We start from the raw sequence: 19,836 nt of genomic DNA, 5'->3' as shown, positions 1-19,836 counted from the left end.
TCTCTCAGATCACAATGGAATTAAACTAGAAATCAATAATAGATCAACGGAATATCCCAAAAATGTGAAGATTAAAAAAAACTTCTACAAAATGCATGGGTCAAAAGAGAAATCTCAAGAGAAATTATAAAATATTGTAAACTAAATGAAAATGAAAACACAACTTATTAAAATTTGTGGGAGGCATCAAAAACAGTACTTAGTGGTAAATTTATGTAATTGAATACATATATCAGAAAAGAAGGAAGATCTAAAATCAGCCACCAAAGCTTCTACCTTAAGACACTAGAAAGAGAACAAATTAAACCCAAAGTAAATAGAAGAAAAGAAACAATTAAAATTAGAACCCAACCAAAACCAAAAGAAAAAACCCCAGTGAAGTTGAAAACAGGAAATCAACAGAAAAAAATAAACAGAAACAAAAGGTGATTCTTTGAAAAGAAATAAGACCAATAAGCCACTAGCCACCCTAAGAAAAACAGAGAGAGGACAAGAATTACTAGTATCAGAAATGAAAGAGGGGACATCACTACAGATGCCATGGATATTAAAAGGATAATAATAAAGGAGTACTGTGTACACAAGTTTGATGACTTAGGTGAAATAAACCAATTCCATGGTGCCTGACTGGCTTAGTTGGTAGAGCATCTAACTCTTGATCTTGGGGTGGTGAGTTCAAACCCCATGTTGGGCGTAGAGATTACTTGAAAGAAAGAAAGAAAGGAAGAAAGGAAGGAAGGAAGGAACCAATTCCTTGATACAATCTGCCAAAGCTCAGAATCAGAATAGGCCTGTATTTATTAAAGAAATTGAATAAAAAAAAAGAAATTGAATCAAAATATTAAGAACCTTTTGAAATAGAAAGCCCTAGGTCCAGATGTGTTCATTGACGGATTTTTTTTTTTTTTAGATTTTATTCATTTATTCACGAGAACACAGAGAGACAGGCAGAGGGGAAAGCAGGCTCCATGCAGGGAGCCCGATGCGGGACTCGATCCCGGGTCTCCAGGATTATGCCCTGGGCGGAAGGCGGCACTAAACCGCTGAGCCACCCGGGCTGCCCTCATTGATGAATTCTTATCAAAATTTAAGGAAGATATTATACCAATTTTCTGCAGTCTTTCAGAAGACAGAAACTGAGGGAATATTTAACTCATTCTTTGAGGCCAGCATTACTCTAATACCAGACACAGACACAGACATTACAAGAAAACTACAGACCAACCGTCTCATAAACAGACCTCTACACACCATCAAAAATCTACAGATAACTTTTGACTTCCCCAAAACTTAACTACTAACAGCCTACTATTGAATGGAAAGTCTAACCAATAACATAAACAGTTGACTAACACATATTTTGTATGTTATTTGTATTAAATACCATATTCTTTTTAATTCTTTTTTTATTTATTTTATTTATTATAGTCACACACACACACACACACAAAGAGAGAGAGAGAGAGAGAGAGAGAGAGAGAGAGAGAGAGAGAGAGAGAGGCAGAGAGAGAAGCAGGCTCCATGCACCGGGAGCCCGACGTGGGATTCGATCCCGGGTCTCCAGGATCGTGCCCTGGGCCAAAGGCAGGCGCCAAACCGCTGCGCCACCCAGGGATCCCCTAAATACCATATTCTTATACTAAGCTAGAGAAAAGACAATGTTATTAAGATAATCATAAAGATGAAAAAATACATTTACAGTACTATACTGAAAAAAATCCATGTGTAAGTGGACTTGTGCAGTTCAAACCCATGTTGTTCAAGGGTCAACTGTAATTGAATCCTGGCTACCCATTAAGATACCACCTTCTCTGCTACGCTTCTAAGTGGAGGCTTTTCATTTTTGTTCTCACAAACTTTTGTACCTTACAGCCTGGAGATAGGATAGGTATATTATCTCCTTTTCATTTTTACTCCCAAGGAAAGTATCTTTCCAGTTCACCTGCTTGAGCATTTTCACTAAAACATATTTTTTAAATTGTATTGAGACCCATCCCTCAGATTATTTCCCCCCTAACTCCATTATTTCCTTTGTCCTCTTCTCCAGTTTGGATTCTATGGTCCATCACTATAATCATTTCTTCACAAGTAGTTTGAAAGTCCTGTCCTATACCCTCCTTTTAAGCATCTAGAAAAACCCACCCTATTTATATTTCATTCTCTGATACTTCACACCTGCTCCTGAATAGTTGTTCCTGGCTGGAGAAAAAAATTTACTATGTTAAGTAGCTCTCTTTTATTTATTTTTTTAAAAAGTTTTTATTCAAATTCCAGTTAGTAAATATATAGTGAACCAGTTCTCTTTAAATTCACAATTACTGGGATCCCTGGGTGGCGCAGGGGTTTGGCGTCTGCCTTTGGCCCAGGGCGTGATCCTGGAGACCCGGGATTGAATCCCACGTCGGGCTCCCGGTGCATGGAGCCTGCTTCTCCCTCTGCCTATGTCTCTGCCTCTCTCTCTCTCTCTGTGTGTGTGACTATCATAAATAAATAAAAATAAAAAATAAATAAATTCACAATTACTATTCTCAAATGTGCTTTCAAAATTCTTGGCAATCCTGCAATTCTCTCGGTAATTCACTCTGCCATTCTCAAAGACAATCATTTTTTAAAATTTTTATTTATTTATTCATGAGAGACACACAGAGAGAGGCAGAGACAGAGGCAGAGGGAGAAGCAGGCTCCATGCAGGGAGCCCAAAGCGGGACTTGATCCTCAGACTCCAGGATCACGCCCTGGGCCGATGGCAGATGCTCAACCACTGAGCCACCCAGGCATCCCAAAGACAACCATTTCTACCTTCTCTCTCCTTAAACCTCTAACACTTCTGGTCAGCCCCGGTGGCTTAGCGGTTTAGCGCCACCTTCAGCCCAGGGCCTGGTCCTGGAGACCCGGGAGAGAGTCCCATGTCAGGTTCCCTGCATGGAGCCTGCTTCTCCCTCTGCATGTGTCTCTGCATCTCTCTCTCAATCTGTCTCTCATGAATAAATAAAATCTTAAAAAAAAAAAACCAACAACAAACCTCTAACATTTCCTATATACCAGCCAAGTTAATTTCTGTGCCTCATACTTCACTGAGAAAAATAGAAGGAATTAAATGGAAACCCCCTAATCTTCCCACCACTAAATCTAGCGAACCACCTCCACGTGCATCTATCTCTGCATTTTCCCCTATTATAACGGAGACCAGCCCCTCCATTTGTGCTCTGCTCAACCCTCTTGCCTTCTCAAGGAGTTCACTTTCACAATTTTTGCTTGTTATTGCTGCTGCATCATCACCTTCTTTCATTTTACTGGCTTATTCTCATTAGCATATGAACATGATCTAATTTCTATTACAAAACTAAACAAACAAAAAACCCCCATCTAAACAAAACCCTCATTTGACCTTCTGTTCTTTTCTAGCTACCAGTACTTCTGCTCCCCTTCATGGCAAAATGTCTTGAAAGAGCTGTCATCTCTACTCACTGTCTCTCTTTAACCCACTCCAATCAGGTTTACATTTCCATCACCATCGATCCACTGAAACTACTACTGAGGTCATCCATGAGTTTAATCTTCCAGTGGGTTTCAGATCCATCCTCATCTCAACCTATGAGTAGCAAATGACCTTCCTTAGAAGACTCTTATCTTTGCTTCCAGGAAACCACTCTTTTGGTTTCCTGCCTAATCTCACTGTACCCTCCTCCTGATTCTTCTAGTAGTTGTTCTTACTCTGTTGGATTTTTAAGTCTGGGGCGTGGCCCAAGGTTCAGATGTGGATCCTTTTCTCTGTGGTTCCTTTCTCCCCAGGTCATCTCATTTAGTCCCATGACTTTACCCAAATACTGATGACTCCATAATCTAACCTGAGATCGAGACTCAGATAACTTATTTAACATTTCCAGAAGTAACTCAGAAATCTTAAATTTAACATATCTAAAACAAAAGTGTAGATTAACTCCCCAAACTTGTTTTTTACTTCCTCACTACTGTCAGCATCCATTAATGTATTCAGTTATTGCACAGAAATTTTAGCGACATCTTTGGTTTTTCCCTTTCCTTCACTCTTCACACTCAATCTGTCATGCCAATTCTACTTCCAAACATGTTACAGATCTGCTCCTTTCCCTCCATTTTTGTCCAGGCTGCCATCATCTCTTGCTTGAACTACTGCATTCATTAACCTCTGCCTTCAGCCTCTACCATCTCCTTTTCAAAAGCATTCTTACAAAGCACCAGTATATCCAATATAAATTGGATTAAGCCATTCTACTACAACTATTCAAAGGCTTCCCTAAGTCCTAATCATAGTGTACAAAGCCCTATATGATCTCGCTACACCCCTCTCCAATTTCATCTTTTGATAGTGTCTCAATCATATTGCCATTTCCCCCCCCCAGTTCCTTGAACATAGCACTATTTCTCATCTCATTGCCTATGCACATACTGCTCTCTTTTATTTTTACATGGTTAAAGCCTATTCTTCCTCATTTTCAGGTAAAATGTCACCTCAGAGGTGTCTTCCAAAGCAAACCATAATCACCCTAAGGTACATCTTCCTCAGCTCTTGTTTCTCAACCTGTTTGTCTCCTTGCCTGGCTATAAGCTGTTGTTGGCCTCATTCATGCTTAGCACATAATAGATCCTCCACAAATGTACACTGAATGGTGAATGACTACAATCTTTAGAAAGGGGTGTCTTCCTCACACTTACAGATCACTTGGAAGACTTGGTGGTGTTGATAAGAGGTGCTGCCCAGAGAGTCAGATATGAATACAAACTCCAGAGCTTTTTAGCCCATACACACATGGTACAACTCTTTTTTTGCACTTTTATTTATTCCATATTTTCTACCTTGGCTATAAGTAAGGACATTATGAGAAATAAAGTCAAATACTTTGCTGAGGTCAAGATGCACAAGACTATATAATTCTGATAAACAACATATAATAACTCTATGAAAGGACTTTAGGTTAGTTTGGCATGTAGACTCAGTAAATTCATCTTGTCCTGGGGGACTCATCCTCTTAATATAATTGGCAAACTTGCATGGAATTGGTATCAAGCTTGCAATTCATTCGATTAATGTTGAGTACTTATCATACACCAGGCATTCTTCAAATACCGGAGACACATTGGTTGAAAAGGATAGACAACATTCTCTCTCATGGAGCTGAGTCTAGTGAAAGAGACAGACAATAAAAAACAAGAAAATGAGTATTGAGTAATTATGAAGAAAAACCAGAGTGATCTTAGGGAATTATAAGGGTTACTTTGGATTGCATAGACAGAAAAGCCAACCTGAAGAGGCTTTATATAGATTTAGAATGGTAATCCACATTTTGTAAAATCTATTGGCTTCTCATTTTTGAAAATCAGGACGTTTATCCATCTCTAGTCTGTAGCCTTTCCATGTGTTTTATTTATTTATTTATTTATTTATTTATTTATTTATTTATTTATTTATTTAATGATAGACATAGACATAGAGAGAGAAAGAGAGAGAGAGAGGCAGAGACACACACAGGGGAAGGGAGAAGCAGGCTCCATGCTGGGAGCCCAACGCAGAACTTGATCCCAGGACTCCAGGATCGCGCCCTGGGCCAAAGGCAGGCGCCAAAGCTGAGCCACCCGGGGATCCCCTTTCCATGTTTTGAGGATGATTACAGCACTGTGTTTCAATAGCATGACATATAAAACAAAATGGTCTCCAAATTTGGCATGCAGCATTTACCTAAGATCTGAATACTTTCATAGTGTCTGCAAGAAACCAGCATTATAACTTTTAAAATCATTGGTCAGTGGCTAACTGAAGAGTTTCCTTCTCTTAGATAATACTAGGAACCAATTATTTTCAAGAAATGGCAGTTCTTGTTCTTCCATTAGTATGAAAAGTTTGGTTACAAGGAAGTTCAAACAAAGTATCAAAGAAAGCTCTAAGTTACTCTAAGAATCAACTATATACTAAAAGACATGAGTGAAGCTGCAAAGGGTAAATAAAATCTTTTACAAAATCTAATTTACATAACAAAAATTAATTTATTGAACTAATTTACTTAGGCTTTTGAAAAAAATTTAATTGCAAGTTTTGGTAAACAAAACATAAAATTATCTTACCAGTCTTCACTAGGTTGGAAACTCTAGGAGTAAAGTAGGCAAAAGTTAACAATCAAAAGTGGTTTCTGCCTCACTGCAATTTTAGGTAAATGATGCATGTCATGGTAACCTATACACTTACTAGAAAACAAAGTATGGGGATTATCCACAGTTACCCATGCTTTAGTTATTCAAGGGCTTATTTTAATTCTACTTTGAACTTTCATGATACTCTTTAAGTGCTAAAGCACTTTCATGTCTACTATTATGTAATTTTCACGAAGTCCTGTAAGGAATAGAGTGTTCTTATTTCCATGCATTTTGATGGTAAGACAAAAAAGAATTTGCTAGAAAGGGAACTATATTTATAAAATTCATATAAAAAGGAAATTAGGAAATGATTTACATTATGAAAAGCATCACCATAGGTTCAACACTTAATACATGACAAGGAGGTTTATGAACAGAGGAAGCTAAAAATTTAAGTAATTGTCAAGTAGTTGTCAGAAATGAAGATAAAGTTATCTATAAAACTGTAAAGTCAACGAGAAATCATTAGATTTACTTAGCAATGTACATGTTACATAGGATGCTTATAACATTTTCAGCCTCATTGAAAATGCATATCCTAAAAATATCTCAGGTTGCAAATGCCAACAATTAAAAAGGGGGTTGATTTTCCTGTAAGAGTAGTTTAAAAATTTTTTATTTAATCTTTTAAAAGATTTTATTTATTCATTTGAGAGAGAGAGAGACAGAGACAGAGCAGGAGTGGAGAGGCTGGGAGAGGCAGAGGGACAGGGAGAAGCAGACTGCCTGCTGAGCTGGAGGTCTGACAGGGGGCTCAGTCCCAGACCTGGAGATCATGACCTGAGCAGAGGCAGCCGCTTAACCAACTGAGCCACCCAGGTGCCCCTAAAAAGTTTTAAAAAGTAGACTATCAACAAATGATAATCCTAAATAGCATCACTAACGAAAAATTTAGTATCTATAACATATAACACAAAATGCCAGTTTACAGACAACATAAATTTTACTACATTAAAGTCCCTCAAGAAACCTATTCACGGGGGATCCCTGGGTGGCGCAGCGGTTTGGCGCCTGCCTTTGGCCCAGGGCGCGATCCTGGAGACCCGGGATCGAATCCCACGTTGGGCTCCCGGCGCATGGAGCCTGCTTCTCCCTCTGCCTGTGTCTCTGCCTCTCTCTCTCTCACTGTGTGCCTATCATAAATAAATAAAAATTAAAAAAAAAGAAACCTATTCACATAATGATCGAATTGAAATAAATATAATAGATTAGTCTTTAACATAATAAGAAGATATTAAAATAGTAATATACTTTCTTATAGATATGTTTGGGCAGAATTTTCCAGCTATTACTGAAGACTCTCAAGGAAAGCAAATAATTTATATCTGTCCCCACACAGAACCTTCAGAATTATTTTCATGCTACCAAAAAATACAAACCTTTTTATATTGTGTTAAGTTTGCATTAACTGTCATGTACCTTTGTGATTGGTGTGGCCTTATAGTGAACAGGAAATTTTAAGATTTTTCTTAAACATGCAAACAAAGTAAACTATAAAGAAGGCAATCAAAATAAAGTTTCCTATAGTTAGTTCTGATGGGAAAATATGAATGATGTGCCACTCAGAGATTGTGACTGGGGTGTAAATTACACAGACTAAATGCAGGTAGAGTATCTATTTGTAATGTGAAAATAGGCTAAAATCCAATTATTTTACTAAGATGCAGAAATCTACCAGAGACATTATTTTTTATTAGCAGCAAATATCTTTAATCTATTATTTTTAAAATGTACTGAAATAAAATAGTAATGAAAACAAGCACCCTGTAAAGTTACTTTAGAACTTTCAAACCTGTATCTATTCATGTGAAAAGCTAAATTTATTTCAGTTTGCTTATAAAAGAGTGAACATCTAACACAAAGTTGGAATTTTGTTACCTAGCCAATCTGGAGAATTTTAAGGATTAGAATTGCTAATTACAAAACTCTTTGAACATACATTCTTTATACAAAAAATAGTTAAGGAATTGGTAATTAGCACAAAATGTTCACTGTAGCTAGCTCTCACAGTTCAAAGATCAAGAAGGTGGGGTCTACAAAAAGTTCTGTCCTTAAAGTTCAAATAGTCTACAATAAGTTATCTTAAAAATTGGGATCATGTCAAGACAACTCAATACATAGCCCACTTTACCTCTCCAAACTTTATCAGAGACTATTTTATTTTCCTATTAAGAAAAACAAACTTGATAGCAACTTGAATTGACATTCCATTAAAATTACTTACAATTTCATTCAGTGTAAGTCCGTTTGATGTTTAGCAAAGTAATCATTCAAAAGATTACTGATGCGAACAAATGAATTTCAAGGACACCCATGTGTAAAGTTAAGATACTGCTGCCATTCAAGCATTGTTCTTGAAGTAATTCAGCAAAATTGCTAACTATGGCATTTCCGGGTTTGTGAAAATTTTTAATTTCTGGCTTGCTTTAGAAACACAGGCATAATTTCAAAAAGCCTTTCAATACTTTAGGTTAGTTTTTTGTTAAGCTGAATACTTAAACCTGTACAGTTTTTATTTCTGTTCAAAGAGAGTGTATGGGAGTTTTATGATCTGCTTTACAAGGACACATTCAGTCTCAGCGATTAACGTCATTAGTCTGTCTTGTCTTTAAAGAATCTATAGTTTACCTTAAAAATCACTGTGAAAATAAATGTGATGTCTTACTGACGTTAATATACTTAACAGCATAATAAGGGAGATTCCCATGAAATATATTGTATATCTTATTAGCTGCTGCCTTTTAAAGGAACCACAAGCATTTAGATAAATGGATTCATGAATTGATAAAAATTATCACAATAAAAATTATGTATTTATCTGGTAACGAATATACTTATTCTACTGTATTTCAAAGCAAATGAGACATTAACACTTTCTTTGAACTGCCTCTGAAATATATTCATTTTATAGCAACAATCTTTTTTTAGTAAAAGTAAACTAAGTATATAGATTATATTCCCTAAATAACAGTACATTTTAATGAATACATTCTTTCTCATTTCCTTTTGCTTGGATATAGAATATATAGTGTTTCAAAATGAAAATAAATACACATAGCCAGAAACAAAACAAAAACAAGTATGCAAAAACATTTTATTTATAATAGATCAACATTTTTGACATGAAAGGTAGCCACTTTCAATTTCTCAGGAATGCCTAGAATCCAACAGTTTCTGAAAGACTAGTTCATTTTAACAATTATGTCACTATAGTCAAAAGAAATAATTTCAGAATGAACCTTTTAAATGGCTTTGTTTATGGCAACTTATTTTATAATTTTGAATGTGTGGTAAGCTAGCTTTCCCAGGAAGTGAATGTAATCCAACTATATCCCAAGTGTATGAAACCAGTTTATACAACAAACATCAGAATCACCTATGTGCATCCACTGTGCTCAAACAAGAATTCTCTTTATCAAAATATTCATTTTTCAAAAAGGCCTCACATTAACCCCTCAAACCAATCACCCCTTCTATGTCCAGTACCACTCTTCTCTACTTCAAGTTTACTTTATAGACAACTGTCAAATTCCAGTGGAACTGTACACTGACTTAAGACTATGTAATATATATCAAACACAAGAATAGTCACTGACTTAAAGGGACAAGGTGTTAACTAACCAATAATAATTTAGCTAATGTCATTTTTAGTTTAGAGGGAAAAAAGCAGCCCCCAATATCCTTCGCTTTTCAGTACTTCTCTGTTATACACAGAATGAAAAGATAATTTCTGAAATTAAAATCATTTAGAAAATATCTTAAATAAAATACTTTACATAAATAAGTGTTAAATTTCAAATTCAAACCATATTTTCCTATGTATTTAAATTTGGGAAAGAATTTCACAATTATTAGCTCTTCTTACTTACATCTATTTTTGAAGTATTTAAATCTACTACAAATCAGTTTGTAAAATTCACCTTGGTTACCACTCCCCGTGTTTATGTGCTGTCTTTCCTCAGGTAAGTCCATTATATGCATGTAAGTGCTGGGGAGGTTTGAATAGCACTTAAAGAATATTCATGAGAGCTCTGAAATGTAGAATGTTTCATTATAATCTACTTACTGTAGGATCTGTAACTCAAATTCATCACAGCATTATAAAATACTGTGTGAATGGAATGCACACAACTCCTACAGACACACAAACTGAAGTCCAAAAGGCACAGAGTAATGCTGGTGGCTCTTTCTAGTCAGTTAAGAAACAATAAAAAGTCTGCATTATTCTTTCATAATTTAAATACTTAAGTAATCTCCACTTTTATTACTTTATAACAATGACTTCAAATTTACATTATTTTAAGTACCATTGTAATAGCTTAGTGTATAATACAGATATTTGCTAATATCCCATCCAAAAATTAAAAAAAAAAACCTCTTCACTATATATATATATGTATATATAAAATTATTCTGAAAGACAAGAACATAGAAGAGGGACTTGGTACAGACTATAAACTCAATTTTCTATCACCACAGTTATAACTTCAAAATTAACAGATATACAGCAATAATCAAAAGCAGTGCAAATATCTTTGGAGGTTAGGATAAAATTAAAATGCAAGAACATAAAACAAGGAAATAAAAAAGGCAAGTACTTCAAGTACAAGGAACCAGTCTGCTGAGGTCCTTCTTAGTGTTTACTGGGGGCTTCCTTCCTGCTTTTACTTCTTTCTCTGAAACACATTGGCCAACATGGCACCTGATGTTGTCAACTGGCCCATTTTGTTCAAAAACTTGGTCTTTGTGTCTTCACTCACTAAGCTTGCAGCAATTGACATTGAGCTAGGAAAGAAATTTTAAAATTCAAGTAAAGCAATTTTTAACTAAGATATCCATTTTTTCATTTCTTCAGTAGTATGATGTTAATAAATACATTCTGAACTGGTATCACAAAAGGGAAACTAGTATTTATGGAGAGGAGTTTTTATGTACCATACTAGGTTAGGAGCTTTATGTTCATCGTTTATGTTAAAGGAAGCAGTATGGCATAGAGGTTAAGAGCAAGTGAGACTGAATCTTGGCTCTGTCATTTATCACCTGCGTGACCCTGAGCAAGTTATTTAATCTCATCTGTAATGTAAGCCTCATTTGTAAAACGGAGACAAATCCATTACCTACCTCATAGGTCTATTAAGAATTATACAAGTGTACAGTGCTTATTAGCAGTGGCAGGCATCTAATAGCATGCTGTATTAGTAGTTATTCTTATTATCAGCATCATTTCACTTAATTCTTACAGCATCCCTGGAAGATAGATATTATCCCTATTTTCACAAATAAGTAAATTGAATCACAGTGAGGTTTTTATACTGTGCTGATAACAATCCTATGACATATTACTTTTGGGAGGGTGGGGAAGAATGTCCTCAACTGCCACACGAATTAGTTTCAATCAACAATTTTAGTTTCAATCAACAATTTAAAATCCATTACTTCTTTCTTTTTTGAACAACCTTCTGTAGAGGGAATAAATACAATTTAAATACCTTCTAAAGATTGCTAATTCATCATAATACCAAATAGAATATGGATCAAGTACAATTTTTCAGTGATCCAACAATAAATCCAGTTTACTGGTCTGTGGGTTTGGCCTATATGCTTTAGATTACTCTGATTCAATTTCCTAAACTGAAAAAGACAGATTGCAATTACTACTGCAAAATATTCTGAGGACTAATGGAGAGAATATGTCTGAACATGTCATGGGCAGTGAATGGAAAGGTGCAGGAACAGATGTCCATGGAAACTACAGATGAAGCACACACTACCACCAGGAACTTCTGCTTTTCTGTAGTCCCTAAAGGTGTGTGCTGTGAATTACTAAATTAAATGCCAGACCATGACTAGCATCTTGAAAATCTCTTCTTCCCACAGCTCTTCACCCAGTACACCAACCTGGCCACTCCCTTGTCTCTGACTACTTGTCTTCTGCTGCCTTTTCTCTTCCTACAAAGTAATCCTCCGTAAGATTCAGCATTTGGCTCTTGGTTCTTCAATTACAAAACTTACTATTGAAACTTTCTCTTGAAGTTTCAAGTATCATCTCAATAAGGAGTTTGGGAAAAGTCTCATATTACTATTGTTTGTTAGATAAACTAACATCAAGCTTTTTTTCACCTCCTACCCCTTAGGTGACCCCAGTATTTTTCCTTATTTGTTAGTCGTTTTACCTTCTTCCTTCCTCTCTGCCCAACACTGAATATAATGGTTTTCTCTTTTTTATGTAAAACCAATCACCAGGAGTGCCTGGCTGGTTCAGTCAGAAGAGCACATGACTCTTGGTCTTGGGGTCATGAATTGGAGCCCCACACTAGGCATAGATATAACTCAAATAAATAAAACTTAAGAAAAAAAAACAATCATCAAATCCTCTGATTTTATTCTATGAAACATCTACTATTTTTATTTCCATTGACAATACCTTCCAACTGAATTATTCCAACAGTCTTACATCTGGTCTCCTGGCACAATCAGATTAACTTGAAATAATCACTTCTTCATAGCCTAGCCCTTCTCAAAAATCTTCAATGGCTATTTACTACATACAAGATAGTACGCTTGGCATTCAAGAAACACAGCAATCTAATTCTGGTGTATGTGTTTTAACCAACCATTACTGCTCAATTTCTAGACTCCCTTGAGTTAAGTTTGCCAAGTTTAGTCTTCAAAACATTTTTAACTTCTTTCTTTCTATTTGGTGCCTAACATCCTTTAAATCCCAGTTCAAGTCCTAGATTTTCTCTAATACCTTTCCTTAATGTTCTAAGTTTACAGTACTTTTCTTTCTGTAGAACAATACTGTAAGCTAAAAGGGAAGTATGATCTTAGTTTGAGAAAACCAGGATACATGGGTCAGATAATACTTGAGTTTTAATGATATTCTAAGCAGAGGGCAACAATGATGTTAAAGAGTTTGGGACGTTCAGTCTGGAGAAGAGAAGATTCAGAAGCTTTAACAGATACCAATGTTACATGTAAAAAATTAGACAGAAATATATATCTGCATAGCTGTATATATTTGTATAGCTCTACTGGGATACATCACAATCACCTGGAAAATTTACTGAAAATACAGATGCCTTGGCCTAACCCCAGTTATTCTGATTCTTTCCATATGGTGTAAAGAACCCAGGTATCTATTTTACACAAAGCTTTCCAACAAAGAACCACTACATTACAGTATTTTTTTATGAAGAGAAAATTTATATTTTTATCAGTTTAAAAGGAGTCTGTAACGCTCTCCCATCTCTCTGCCAGATGATGAAACCTATTTTAGAGAGGAAACATTATAGGAAGGGAGACTTTAACTCAGGGTAAAAGAGTAATTTGTAAAAAATAGAATTGTTAAAAATGAAAGGGTTGCCTTGTGAGGTAATACTGTTTTCTTCCTGCAAGTTTTCAAGGAAGTCTCAGATCTTTCTTTTGTAACTCTTATCAAACCAGTTGCCATTTCTTGATTCCGAATCTGTAGAACCTCTTAACACCTTTAAAATATTTATGTCCTAGAATAGTTCTCTTTTCCTCCATACCATTTCATCTTGCAAATTACTGTCAAAAGGACTTAGGATGTCAATTTGAAAAGCCTTGCAATGGCCACAGATGGGATATTTTTGGCATCAAAAGAGCAATGCACTGAATTATATCAAATATTTGAAAATACATGAGTTTATGATACTTGAACAAAACATCTAACTAGTCACCATCAGAGGGTGAATCAATTCATTATTTTAGAAAATGTGATAAGAGAAAGAACTGAACATTTACCTTGCTTTTACTGTAAACAACTGCTGTATCCCTGGGTAACTTTAGTGCATAGGGGGGAAGGTTTTTTCCCTGAACTATTCCTAGCTCACAAATGAAAAGGGAATGGTAGAATTAGAGTAATGTATTGAGTAATAGTTAATGAATCAGTGGAGCTAGGTATTGATCATTAACACATGTTAGTATCACCAAAAAAAGAAGCAGACATTGTCTCTCTCATGATGGAAACACACCTCCTCCTATGAAACAGCCTTGCAAAATCAACAAACATGCCCTGAATGTGATGACGTCTCTAGATCTAGACCCAACCATGAAATTTATAGGAAATACAGAGGAACATATTAAAACAATGAGAGAGAAATGTAATCAACCAAACTCAGACTGTGGGAACCTCCACAGAACAAAGATTCAATTTCTTCAGTAAGTACATAAAGAAAAAAATGAGATAGATGGGGAATTTATTGATTAGAAGACTTAAGAGACATGTCAACTAACTGCAATGTATGGAACTCTGGATTTGACTCAAAGAAATAGACTGTAAGGAAAAAAAAATACAAATCACTAATGACTTTTATAAAACAATTAGAAATTTGAACACAGATCAGATAACTGATAATAAGAAGTTTGTTATTTCGGTGTGATAATGACATGATGTTTATGTTTTAAAAAAGAGCACTTGTCTCTTAAGGATACATACCAGCATATAGGAAGGGGATGGATGACATAAAATTGACTGTGAGTTGATAGTTATTGAAGCTGAGTGGTGAGCACATGGGAATTTACTACATTATTTATTTTGTGCTTATTTGAAATTATCTAAAAGTTAAAAAAAATAACAATATAGAAGATTTGAATAACATGGGAAAAATAGGATTATAAGCTTTTTTAAAGGAAGTTATAAAGATATTTTTCTTTCAATTTCTGCATGGTAATTAATGAAATTTCATTTAGAATGTATTTCACATATAATTCTTAATTTTGTCCCCAAACTTTTTATATGTTCAACTGATAAGGCATCAAATAATCTTAACACTTAAATGTACAACAAATGAACACAAGTGTTTGCTTTGGTGTTTATGGGTTATATGTTCAGAGTTAAAGCCTATCAAAGTATTTTTACTGTTTTAACTTTCCATGATTACAATGGTAGGAGAGTTCCTACCATTCCAGGAGGCTTAAGAAAGGGCTCTGACACACAGTATAAAGAAGTAAAAAACTGTATGTGTACATGTGTGTAAGGGAGGTTGGTGGTGTGAAGGGGTAAGTGTGTGTGTGTCTGGGTACCTAGCCTGATAAGATACTTATTCCTAGTAGTCAGCTTTATAAAGGAAAAACCTTTGAGCTTTTTATGCCTAACAGAGTCTATTTAAGATTAACTGCTCAAGGTTACATCAACAAGAGCCAGGAGTACAAAGAGTCTATTTGTAAATTACTTCCTCTCCTGAATGCCCAACTTTACTCTTTCACATCTATGCTTATATTTTGACTTCACTGAATCTTTGAATTCTAGTTAGTTTGGTTAGGAGCATGTAAATAGAACATTCACAAGTTTACAATCTTTATGCAATAAATCAAATTATGCCTTATAATTCCTATCACAAATTTCTAAGAAACTATTTTGATTAGTGATTCTCAAATCCAGCTACCTATCACATGGTCTTTAAGCTTTTAAACCTACAGATCCCTAGGCTGAATCAGATTGCTGAGAGGACAGCACAGCGCATGGGTAGAGATCTAAATTTAAAATTCCCCAGAGAATTCTGATGCAGATGATTTATAAACTAGCATCTGATAGCCAATTATTTTTATTTTTTTATAATAAATTTATTTTTTATTGGTTTTCAATTTACCAACATACAGAATAACACCCAGTGCTGATAGCCAATTATTTAAATAATTTTCTTGCTTTCCAAATAAATGACTACAAGGCAACAATAACACCATACCCATGTATAGAAAATTTAGATAGAGAAATTAGGTTAATATGAAGCCTTACAAATAGAATTAATGTCTTACCCTTGAGGCTCTTGGACAGTCTTGTTCTCTACTTTTTGTTCACATTCTTTTATCATGGAACTTAAAATGACCTGAGTTAAAAAAAAAAATGACTTTAGTTTAGAATAGTGAAATGCTATTAATCTAAACTTTCAAATTTAATTTCTAATATTACCACAAACTAATGTTAATTAAAGATATAAAGCTTTGGCAGTCACTTTGTTAAAGGAATTCACATTAGACTGCTACACAAAGTGCTTTATACACAAATAGCTTTATAAGACCTCCATCATATAACCTAATAATTGACTTTGATTTTCACTAACCCTACTTCTAACTCTGATTTCAATTCTCCCTTAGTTTTTCCTACTATAAAATGTTAAATTTGTATACATCTATACATTTAACATATACACATACCATGTTCACACATAATTTCCCAGTAAACGCTGTTCTGTCCCATGCTCCTTTGCTTTCTCCAGGTTGCAAATAGCAAGATGCTCTATTTTAATGTCTAGAGCAGGGACCAGATGTAGGTCTGTGGCTAGTGAAATATAATTGGGAATACAATGGTCATCTAAGAGTTAATATCATTTTTTCAGGGAGACTGAGTGAGTAATGGAAAGGGTGGAAGGATCTAAGCTGCTCCTCCAACTGCTAGCAACCATACCAGAAATTGAATGGTCTTTCTGAATATTCTCGGACCATGGTTAGGCATGGAGGTCACTAAACAACAAATATTTACTGTCACCTACTATGTGCCAGGCACTTTTTAATATATATTGAATGCACAAACAAAACAGACACCATTCCCTCCTTAGGGTGAGCTTATGTTCTTGACAATATAAAAAATAGGTAAGTTATATAGTATATTAGAAGGTGATAGGGTGGGCAGCCCCGGTGGCTCGGCGGTTTAGTGCTGCCTTCAGTCCAGGGCCTGATCCTAGAGACCCAGGATCGAGTCCCATGTCAGGCTCCCTGCATGGAGCCTGCTTCTCCCTCTGCCTGTGTCTCTGCCTCTCTCTCTCTCTCTCTGTGTGTGTCTCTCATGAATAAATAAAATCTTTTTTTTTTTTTTTAAAGAAGGTGATAGGGCTTTGGGAAGAATATCAAGTAAAATATGGGGTACTGGAGGCCAAGGTGAAGAATGTTATGATCTACATGGAGGTATCCCGAGCAGGCTTCAGGGGGATGACATTTAAAGAAAAGCCTGAGAGAGATGAAGGAGCAAATATTTCAGACACTGGGAAGAGGCTGAGCAAAGGCTCCATCTGTGTAGAAATACATCTATCACATTCTAAGCAAGGAGGCCAGAGTGTGGGTGCAGAGTGAGCAAAGAGGGCGATGTGAAGAAGAGGGAGCCAGATCTTAGAGTGCCTTGCGGGTTACAGAAAGGAATTTGGTTATTATGTGAGACTTTTGTCATATGCATGTTAGGTATAGATTAATCTTCTTGTTCCAAATCTTTCTAGTTTTCCACTCTCTGATCTCACAGATCATAGATCTTGCTTGTTTAGCTAGTTTTTGCTTTATTCTGTTTGGGGGTAGTTTTTGTGCTTTTTCTTTTGCTCCCTACATTGTCTGTTGCTTGTAGTACTCTTTCTTGCATGTATGTTTTCATCTCCGTCTTAGATGTTAGAAGTTTTTCTCAAATGGTTGGTGATTTTGGGATGTCTACTAAAGACTAGGGCACCTAAAATGCTGATTAAAATATCTTCATGCATTGGGTACTTGAGTGGTTCAGTGGTTGAGTGTCTGCCTTTGGCTCAAGTCATGATCCCGGAATCCTGGGATGGAGTGCTGCATCAGGCTCCCTAGAGGGAGCCTGATTCTCCCTCTGGCTATCTTTGTGTGTCTCTCATGAATAAATAAACGAAATCTTAAAAAAAAAAATCTCTTTATGCATGAGTAACTTCACTTGAAGGTGAATTGGGCACAAACCAAACTTTGTGTCAATCTTTTTCTCCCGTGGGTATAATCCTGACTGCCAGCATTCTTGGCTCCAACAAGAGGAAAGGAAACAAGGTTTTCAATCACTATGCCTTCACTTAATTTCCTTCTTCTCATTGTAACACTCATTCCTGCTTTTAACTACATGTGATCCCAAGTTTAGAAAGAAAAGCTCCAGAGTTCTGCCAAGGTTGGAAAGGGAATCTGGAAGTTGATCCTTACAAAAACTTTTAACCACTCCGATTTTCAGCTCAACCTACACAATGAGGGTTGTGAAATAAGCCTTATAATATCTTGCTCTATCCTGCAGGCTTAGCTTTCATCTTGGATGCAAAAATCCTCAACAAAACGCTAGCATAACAAATTCAGCTTCATATAAAAGGAATTGTATATCATAACTAAATGAGATTTATTTTAAAAATGTCAAGGCTGATTAGTGTCCAAAAATCCATTAGTGTAAAACAATGAATCAGGAGATTAAAAGAAATAACCACACGATCTTCTCAACTAAGGCAGAAGAAACATTTGACAATATCCAACATTCCTTCATGATAAAAAGTCAATCAGCTAACAGTAAAAGGGAACCTCCTCAACCTAATAGCACCTATTTAAAACATATCAAGCAAAAGAGAAAAACATAATTCCCTAATCCTAACTTTAATACATGTTTCAAGAGCTAACAGAAGCAGCACAAAAAACTGATAGAAACATAAGAGAATTCAATCTTAATTTACCTATTAAACAAAAAACCCATGGATCAATAAATAATAGAATTGAGAATCCAATCTGAACTGAATAAGATACAATGTAGCAAATGCACAGGATGTGGCTAAAAGAATACATATAGACTTAAATTCATGTATCCCAAAAGTTTAAAAGTAAATGATCTAAGCCTCCTCTGTAAAAATCTGGAAAAAAAAAATCAAACCTATCATGATAATGGGTAAACAGGTTGTAGATATAGAATAGGAAATAAATGATAAACAGGGTTTTGGAGGAAACAGGAAGACAAACAGAATGAAAGAATTCTATGGAAATGGGAGACAGAAAATAGAAACTCTGCTTCTAAGAAAGTTAATGGTCAGAGATAAAATTGCATAGCATTTTACAATTTAAAAAGCATTTTATGTACATTAGATCATTAGACTCTAATTATATTCGGGGAAGGAAAGCATGTTATCCCTACTATGTAGAATTAGAGAACCAAGATGTTAAAGGAGTTTTTCAAGATCTAACCAGTAAATGAAGCCATAAAATGACCCTACACTAGTTTTAAAAGAATTAAGCACAGCATATCATAATCATGCCTCACATAAAGAATGCAAGACTAAAGAGGAAATAGACATTGAAACATACAAACATGGTATGGATAATCACAGTGGCTCATCATGGTGGCTCACCTCATGTTCTGGAGAAAGATGTTCCATATCAGTCCGTAGACATCTGAGACCAGGTAAAAAGTGATTAACCATTAAATCCTCTGAAATGACTTGACACAAAGGAGTTAAGGTAATTAAAAAAAATCAAACTGGGATTTCCAACAGAAGAACAAGATAAAAATGATGCCTAAGGCATATAGATCACTTAAAACAAACAAGCTTCCCTCAAGCATGATTCTCATTTGTTGAGTTAGTCACTAACAAGAGTCAATTGTATTTATTCCTACAAATCTTTTTATGTCAGCGGTCTTCATTACAGTAACACTACATAATTTAATTACATGTTATGTAAACACATGCAGTAAGTGTAAAAATTAAATCATGTAATTTAATTGGATGTTTAAATGATGAAAAGTAAAAGAATTAATGTTTCCATCACAACTAAGTGGGAAGGTTTAAAAGAACTGGTAAAGGCCAATTACTTAAAATGGTGCTGTTTAATTATGCCTGTGTGAAACAGCTGTAAAAGTGAAAAAGGTCTATATCCAGTATCAGAAATGTTTCTGGGTCCTCTTTAAAG

General features: G+C 35.4%; 1 protein-coding gene across 3 annotated transcripts in view; it reads right to left on the bottom strand.

The window, feature by feature from the left end:
* Positions 1–3,024: 3,024 nt before the first annotated feature.
* LOC129495453 (RAB11-binding protein RELCH) overlaps positions 3,025–19,836 on the bottom strand; it is a 112,565-nt gene continuing 95,753 nt past the window's right edge. For 2 of the 3 annotated variants that reach the window (XM_055302986.1, XM_055302987.1), the window contains exons 27-29: positions 19,278–19,366; positions 15,949–16,019; positions 9,244–10,953 (exon numbers count right to left, since the gene is read on the bottom strand). In XM_055302986.1, coding sequence (XP_055158961.1) covers positions 10,833–10,953; positions 15,949–16,019; positions 19,278–19,366 — 281 coding nt within the window. In that variant the 3' untranslated portion in view covers positions 9,244–10,832. Of the gene's footprint in view, positions 5,162–9,243; positions 10,954–15,948; positions 16,020–19,277; positions 19,367–19,836 lie in introns of those variants that run through there. The other variant, XM_055302988.1, reaches the window with a different exon arrangement.

Source organism: Nyctereutes procyonoides, unplaced genomic scaffold (genome assembly GCF_905146905.1).
Source record: "Nyctereutes procyonoides isolate TBG_1078 unplaced genomic scaffold, NYPRO_anot_genome, whole genome shotgun sequence".
Lineage (NCBI taxonomy): Eukaryota > Metazoa > Chordata > Mammalia > Carnivora > Canidae > Nyctereutes > Nyctereutes procyonoides.
The sequence above is the reverse complement of the archived record's forward strand: the minus strand, read 5'-3'. Positions and strand labels throughout refer to the sequence as shown.